This window comes from Streptopelia decaocto (assembly GCF_964273445.1).
Source record: "Streptopelia decaocto genome assembly, contig: HAP1_SCAFFOLD_120, whole genome shotgun sequence".
Lineage (NCBI taxonomy): Eukaryota > Metazoa > Chordata > Aves > Columbiformes > Columbidae > Streptopelia > Streptopelia decaocto.
The window spans coordinates 221,204-229,398 of NW_028115250.1; the positions used below are offsets into that span (position 1 = coordinate 221,204).

Here is an 8,195-nt window from a genome sequence, read left to right on the forward strand (position 1 = left end):
CAGCTGCCCATGGGAAGGCGGCTGGTCAGTGCTGCTCTGGCCAACCCCCCTGCCTGATCTCCATGGTCTGTCCTTCTTATTAGACTGGTTTCAGCTGGTGTAGAGTTAATTATATTCATAGCAACTTTATGGTGCTGTGTTTTAAATCTGTGATGGAAACAGTGTTGATCACACCCCCATGTTTCAGTCAGTGCTGAGCGGTGCTTGCACAGAGCCAAGGTCTTTTCTGCTTCTCACGCTGAGAAGTGAGAGTAGGTTGGGGGTGCCCAAGAAATGGAGAGGAGACACAGCTGGGACAGCTGACCCCAGCTGACCAAAGGGATCTTCTGTACCACATGAAGTGAGGGGGGAACACTCAGAATGATGGTGTTTGTCTTCCCAAGTAACTGCTAGGTGTGATGGAGCCCTGATTTTTTGGAGATGGCTGAACACCCACCTGCCAACGCAAAGCAGGGGATAGATTCCTTATTTTTCTTTGATTGCGCACACAGCTTTTGCTTTGCCTATTAAACTGTCTTTATCTCAACCCTTGAGTTTTCTTTTACGATCCTCCCCTCATCCTGCCACAGCAACAGTGTGGTGCTGAGCTGATGACCAGGGTTAAACTACAATATTTCTTAAACTCTGTTCCTGGCTATTTACTGTCTGAGTGGGTTCACTGTTGTGTGTGTGTTTGGGTGTAAATGTATCCACATGCTTTCTTGGTCAGTTCTAAGTGAGGCTAGCAAGGAAGAGGAGACACCAGGATATGAAGAGACCTGGGGCTGGAATGGCCAAGTGGGCAATATCTCTGAGTCTGGGTTGACCCAAACCCCAGGTCCACACTGGAGGGACCACAGGGGTGTGTGAAACTGCAGGTAAGTTCTACCAGGGATGCACAGACAACTCGTGCAACCTTCACACCAGCTCAGTCTAAGAGGAGGAACAGGACACAGTCAGTACTGTTGCTCATGGTTATGTACAAGTGCTACTGCTGGTGTGGTGACTGTGAAGGTGGTGCCATCCAGCGGGACCTGGACAGGCTGGAGAGTTGGGCGAGGAATAACCTGATGAAATTTTACAAGGGAAAGTGCAGAGTCCTGCATCTGGGCAGGAACAACCCCAGGTTCCAGTATAGGTTGGGAGATTACATATTAGAGAGCAGTGTAGGGGAAAGGGACCTGGGGGTCCTGGGGACAGCAGGATGACCATGAGCCAGCACTGTGCCCTTGTGGCCAGGAAGGCCAATGGCATCCTCGGGTGTATTACAAGGCGGGTGGTTAGTAGATCGAGAGAGGTCCTCCTTCCCCTCTACTCCGCCCTGGTGAGACCCCGTCTGGAATATTGTGTCCAGTTCTGGTCCCCTCAGTTCCAGAAGGACAGGAAACTGCTGGAGAGGGTCCAGCGTAGGGCAACAAAGATGATTAAGGGAGTGGAGCATCTCCCTTATGAAGAAAGGCTGAGGGAGCTGGGTCTCTTTAGTTTGGAGGAGACTGAGAGGTGACCTTATTAATGCTTATAAATATATAAAGGGTGAGTGCCACGAGGATGGAGCCAGGCTCTTCTGGGTGGCAAACAATGATAGGACAAGGGGTAATGGGATCAAGCTGGAACACAAGAGGTTCCACTTAAATTTGAGAAAAAACTACTTCTCAGTGAGGGTGACAGAGCACTGGAAGAGGCTGCCCAGGGAGATTGTGGAGTCTCCTTCTCTGGAGACATTCAAAACCCGCCTGGACATGTTCCTGTGCGACCTCACCTAGGCGTTCCTGCTCCAGCAGGGGGATTGGACTAGATGATCTTTTGAGGTCCCTTCCAGTCCCAAACATACTGTGACACTGTGATACTGTGGTACTGTGCTGTTGCCTGTTGGAACGGGTCTGTGTGGTGTGGGCTGTTCCCATCTTTGTTTCCCTGCAGATACCTGGATTTAGTGCTTTGCCATGGGTTGACTCCACCTTGGGCCATGTCTCACTCTGTGGGCTCCAGTCACTGCCCACCTCAGGCACACACCGTCCATGTGTATCTCATGGGCTCTCCAGGCAGCTCCAGATTCCTCTCCTGGAGGATTGTCCTCTGCCCCATCATGCCCTGCGACAGCCCAGTCTGACTGTATCTCATGACCACTCCCCTTCTCCACTGTCAACAGACAACAAGGGTTGTGTCTTAAACCACAACTCAGTTGTCTATCAGCTACCAACGTGACAATGAGCTTTGACCTCAGGCCCTTTTGAGTGAAATTCCTGGGCCTGTTGTTGAGATCAGCTTTAGAACAACAACCAAAACTTGAAGAACTGCACAGAGTAGATGTCATTTTATTACAGAGATGCTATGGGAGACCAAGCTCTGACACAGTGTTAGGAAAACATTTATACAGGTTTCATGTGTTTTAAAAATATTAATAATGGGTACATTTTTCAGGAGAGTCAGCTAAACACGAACAATTATGTACGAACATAAAACCCATAAATAACAATATGGGTAATGCTAACAAAGTAAAAGGGATAAAACAAGGTACAGGCCTGCATTGGGATACAAACAGACATCATTTGTGGACAGTGATGGAAAGCTGATCAGTATTGACAAACACCCATGAAATCACTTTCCTAATGGACTCCTTGAGCTCCTGGTTCCTCATGCTGTAGATGAGGGGATTCACTGCTGGAAGCACCACTGAGTACAGAACAGACACCACCAGATCCAGGCTTGGGGAGGACATGGAGGGGGGCTTCAGGTTGGCAAACATGGCAGTGCTGATGAACAGAGAGACCACAGCCAGGTGAGGGAGGCAGGTGGAAAAGGCTTTGTGCCGTCCCTGCTCAGAGGGGATCCTCAGCACGGCCCTGAAGATCTGAACATAGGACACCACAATGAACACAAAACAGCCAAATGCTACTAATACACCAACCACAAGCAACCAAAGTACCCTGAGGTATGAGCGTGAGCAGGAGAGCTTGAGGATCTGGGGGATTTCACAGAAGAACTGGCCCAGGGCATTGCCCTTGCACAGGGGCAGTGAAAATGTATTGGCTGTGTGCAGCAGAGCAGTGAGAAACCCAGTGGCCCAGGCAGCTGCTGCCATGTGGACACAAGCTCTGCTGCCCAGGAGGGTCCCGTAGTGCAGGGGTTTGCAGATGGAAACGTAGCGGTCGTACGACATGACTGTGAGGAGACAATACTCTGCTGTGATCAAGAAGAGAAACAAAAAGAGCTGTGTTGCACATCCCAAGTATGAGATGGCTCTGGAATCCCAGAGGGAATTGGCCACGGACTTGGGGACAATGGTGGAGATGCAGCCCATGTCAAGGAGGGAGAGGTTGAGCAGGAAGACGTACATGGGGGTGTGGAGGTGCTGGTCCCAGACTATGGTGGTGATGATGAGGCCGTTCCCCAGGAGGGCAGCCAGGTAGATGCCCAGGAAGAGCCAGAAGTGCAAGAGCTGCAGCTCCCGTGTGTCTGTGAATGGCAGGAGGAGGAACTGGGTGAGGGAACTGCTGTTGGACATTTGCTGCTGATGGTCATGGGAAACCTGTCATAGGAGGAAAAGACAGTGACAAGTTATCAGTGACTTCTCTGAGCAAAATCAAAGCCATTTCTCACACACCCTCCCCTGTTCCACACCCCCTTGTCCTTTTCCAGACCTTCCTCCAGCTCGGTGTCTGAGCCCTGGGTGGTGCTGGCTGGAGGTGCCATGAGGAGCAGGGCCTGTGCCCGCTGGCTGCTGAGGAGTCAGCCCTGCTCTGCAGCAGGGAGCATGGGAACGGGGGGCATGGGCCAGAACTGGGGTTCAGCTTTGTCAGATGGAGCCACAACATGTATCACCTTTCCTAAGGGCTGAGCACTCCATGTTTGTCCAAGGACACCCACGACTCCTTTCAAAAACCCAACTTTATTTTCTCTGCACAGCATCTCTTTGCTTCTCCATGGGGCTTTCGATAAAACAAAGATGCTGTAAGACAAGTTTGCATCCTGGAGGGTAGCTCACAGATTGGAAGGAAACCTCAAGGCGATAGTAGAGAGTACTAATGATGGCATTTGATTGAGGGAGACTCAGCTCATTCCCCAGCCCCACAGACTGCATTGCCCACACCCCACAGGTCAGAGTAAAGATGGGACACGTGTTCCCATGGACACACCTGCAGGAAAGGACCCACAAGATCAGGCTGTGACTCTGCAGTTGAAACTGCCATCGCCAGAGAGCCTGACAGCAAGAACAAGATCCCAACAGCAGTGACCCAAAGTAGGGGAGCAAGATGGAAAATGCGGTGAGGGTGGGTGTGAGAGAGGCCAGGGCAGAGGCAGCCGGGCACTCAGACAGCGTCACCCTTCTCCGGCTGTGCAGCCACCTCCCAGACACCAACATTGCCGGGCAGCTGCTCTCAGTCCCTGTGCTCTGCAGAGGAACTGGAGCTCTGGCTGCACAGGAGCTGCTTCATGCCTTGGAGCCCCCGGCCCTGAGGGCAGAGGCTTTGCTGGGTGGGACAGGAGGCCAGGGGGCTGCTCACAGGAGGGATCTGCACTGCAGGGGGTCACAGGGACTTTTCTTTGTTCTCCCTCCCATAACAATTCCGGGTTTGGTTTCCTCTCATTTCTGATCATTTCCCTGCTGCCTGGAGATTCTCCCCCTGGGAGGTGTTTCCCTGTCCATGTCTCTTCCCTGTCAGTGCTCACAGACCATCCCACCCTCTGTGCCCTCCCCCTGGCCCTACAGATCCTGCCTGTTCACAGGGCACTGCCTGGGGGCATCTTCCTTTTTGCAGGCTGGAAAACAGGACAGGTCAGACTAAGGCTGACGGGTCCAGCCAAGGTGAGGCAGGTGCTGTGCACAGGCAGAGGGGTGGTGAAGGGATGTCATGAGCCTTCTGGCAGATGTACTGATCACTCAGAGTTGCAGTTCAGGAGTCTCAGTGACTTGTTTAAGCATGAGAGCTCATTTTGATTTTATCCTTTCCTGCACCCCTCACCCCTTGGGAGAGGAAACTGAAAAGACAGGCTCAGGAAAGCTCCTTATCTGTCTGGTAATCCTTGCATTGATCTTGTCATTGGGGCATCGCCTTAGAAAAATCCTGCAGGTGATCTGGAGCTGTGAGCAGCCCTGACCCACACAGCACCCTCTCGACAGCAGAAGCACCTTTCCTGCTCTTATCGGGGATGCTCCTTCCCCCCACAGCTTGTCCCCACAGCACCGTGGGGATCTCCCCCAGACAGGGACCCTGCTCTGCAGGACAGCCCTGGGCACCCCTGGGTGCTCCCCCTGCAGTCACCCTCAGCAGAAGTTGTCATCATTCCCTGTCCCTCTGCCAATGCAGCAGGGAAGCCCTGCTCTGGAGTGTGTTCTTCTCTACAACAGAGATACTGTGAGAGAGACCTGACAGATCCTGTAAATCATGGAATGTACCAGCTTAGGGTCTCCCTCCAGGAAATGCAGCTGCATTGTCCTACAGCCAGAGACTTACCGTGTTAGAACTGTGATTTGTCTCATTGAATCCTCAGCAACCAACCACCCCACATTGCATTTCCTCTCTCTCTGCCTGGCTCCTGTGCCCTCGGTGCTGCAGGCAGAGCCCTCAGCCCTGCTGCGTGTGCAGAGGAGCTGCTCCTGGGCAGAGCTGTCTCTCTGCAGCGCTGCCGCTTCCATGAGCTCCCTGTGTCCCAGGAGCCCAGCCCAGCTCAGCAGCACAGGAGCAGCCCATGATATCCCTTTCTCTGCCCCCTCTGGGCTCCTGCAGGTATCTCTGGGGCTCCAGTGGCACAGCTTCGAAGTTGAAGTAATCAGTGATGTTGATTCTCTCTCCTCTTCAGAGACATTTCTTTCCAGCATTGTATTTTTCATTTTAAAAAATGAATTGGTATGAGAATCATCTTTTCTTGTCCCATCATTAGACAGGGCACCAGGAATGTTACAGCAAATTATCTAATTTCTGCAAACTGGGGAAGGAATAGCTTCAGTTAAAGGAATTTAGGCATTTTGTTCTGGTTTTATACTCCTAGGTCTAGAGAGACATTCATCAATCTTTGGCCATGTCATGTGTGTGCTCTGATTCAAAGCCTTTGCACACATGTGCTCTTGGATGCTTGGTACCAGGTTTCCTGTGGCAGGTCAGAGCTGGGCTGGTGCCACAGCTGGGGTGGTTCAGCCCAGATGTGAGGCAATGTCCTCAGCCAGGGACCTGACTGGGGGAGCTGGAGCTGTCAGTGCTGCAGACAGAGCTGTGACACGGATGGAATAAACTGCCAGGCAAGGTGGCAGGAGTGAGTTCATCTGGTCTGCAAGGACAGCAGCCTCCAAGCACAGCAACAGTCCAGATCAAAACTCAGTCCAGACCTGTAAGGCAATTCAAGGGCCCAAAATGAGCTGTTACTACTGCAGGAACAGTTAAAGAAGAAAAAAAGACACTGTGGGGACACTGATGAATTTAATAAGAGGTGAGAATCTCTGTGTCCTCTTGTTCTCCCTCTTCTCCAGCAAGGTCTCCTAGGCCTCTGTGACTGGAGTCAGAACAACCAGCAGTGGATGTGGATCAAGTCAGGGGTCACTGGAACTAACACAATCCTCTCCAGTCTATGGGACAGCAGAGGCAGCATCCCAGGAGCTGGGACAGCAGGACGATGTCACAGTGAGGCCACTCTCCACCATCTTGGAAAGCTCATGGAGACTGGGGGGACTCCCTGACCACTGGCAGCTCTCACACAGTGTGTGCACTTTTCAAAATAGCCAATGGGTGAGCAGGGGAACTAAGGGCTGTGCCCCAGAACATGTCCACTGGGACCCCGTTTCTGGGTGTCTGGAAGAGAAGGTGACGGGATTTACCCAGGGCAGGTTGTGCCTGTCCATCCTCTTTGCTTTCTGTGAGGAAAGGACAGGGTTGCGGACGTGGGCAGAGCAGTGGTGGTCTGTTACCTGGAAGTCAGCAAGGAATCCAGCATCATCCCCCACAATATTCTTGTGCCCAAGGCAGTATATTCTGCTCTGTGTCAGTGTGCAAGTAGATGGGTAAAAACAATCTGGATGGTTGGGCTTGGAAAGGTGCTGTAGAAAGGGAGAAACTCTCCAGTCATGAGGACAGTCCAGCACTGGAAGCAGTTTCCCAGGAGTGCGTACTCACTCTGTCCCAGAAAGTGACCAAGATGTGTTTGGATAAAGCCCTGAGCAATCTCGTCTGACCCTGCTGTGAGCAGGAGGTTGGTCAAGACACCTCCTGAGGTCCCTTGGAGCCTGAATGACACTGTCCTTCCTTCTCCTTTATGTTTACAATTTAGGGACAGCTCTCAGGTGCTCCCTGAGCACAGGAATAATTCACATGGGGTGCAGGGCTGCTTTACAAGTGCCCCCAAACAGCCCTGACACACATCTTTTGCATCCCTTTTCATTTGCCCCCAGCCAGGTTCTTCTTTTTAGCTCAGTTCATTCCCATCTTGTTGATCCTTTTAGAACAGGTTACTGAAGAGGTGTCAGCATCCATGTACAGAGTCTGCACATCAGCCAGGCAGCAAAGCCACCGCTACAGAAATGGAGACAAGGCTCTTGACCAGCTCCTTGCACCCAGATATCAGCGTGACATGTATGCTGAGATGCCAGGGAACACCTGAACTGTAATAGCAGAGCATGTGAGTCCTGGTTGGGTGTCCTGGCTTGTCCCCTGACCCATGTGGTGCTTCAGGCTGTGAAGAGAACTAAAACCAGCCATTGGACTGGGGTACTTCCATTTTACATGTGTCACACAGGGCAGATGAAGGGAGCTCAGAACTCCAGACTCTGCTGCACGGTTGGGACTGCAGAGACTGGAAATGCAGGTGACAGTGTGTGTCAGTGCACACACATAAAGATTCTGGCTTCTGTTGTGCCTTTGCACTGACCTGGGATCTGTTCCTTGGCCTTCTTTGTCTCAAAAAGAAACTATTCTCCTATGGCAACAACACCTCACACCAGGAAGAAAAAAAGAAAAAGGGGGAAACGTTATGAAAGTAGAATGATTTTGGGATAATGCTGTCCAAGAGTTGTAGTCTTTAAATGATTAAAACAAAAAAAGAAGTAAGAGGAAAAGCATTGTTCTAAGAAATTATTTCAAGACACAACTGCTGAGGTGTAGTAGATGCTTGGAAAAGCAAGAATGACTGTTAGGACTGATATTAAAGAGATTTAAATCATCATCATCATCAGTGAGAATAAGGAGTTCCATGTTACTGTTACTAGTGACAGCACCACTGTTCACAAA

General features: G+C 51.2%; 1 protein-coding gene across 1 annotated transcript; it reads right to left on the reverse strand.

Moving 5' to 3' along the window:
* Positions 1 to 2,524: 2,524 nt before the first annotated feature.
* On the reverse strand, positions 2,525 to 3,484 carry LOC309452857 (olfactory receptor 14J1-like; the record flags this gene model as incomplete). The annotated part of the gene is made up of 1 exon (XM_082077518.1): positions 2,525 to 3,484. One exon carries the CDS (start codon positions 3,482 to 3,484, stop codon positions 2,525 to 2,527), a length of 960 nt encoding a protein of 319 aa, XP_081933644.1.
* Positions 3,485 to 8,195: the final 4,711 nt, after the last annotated feature.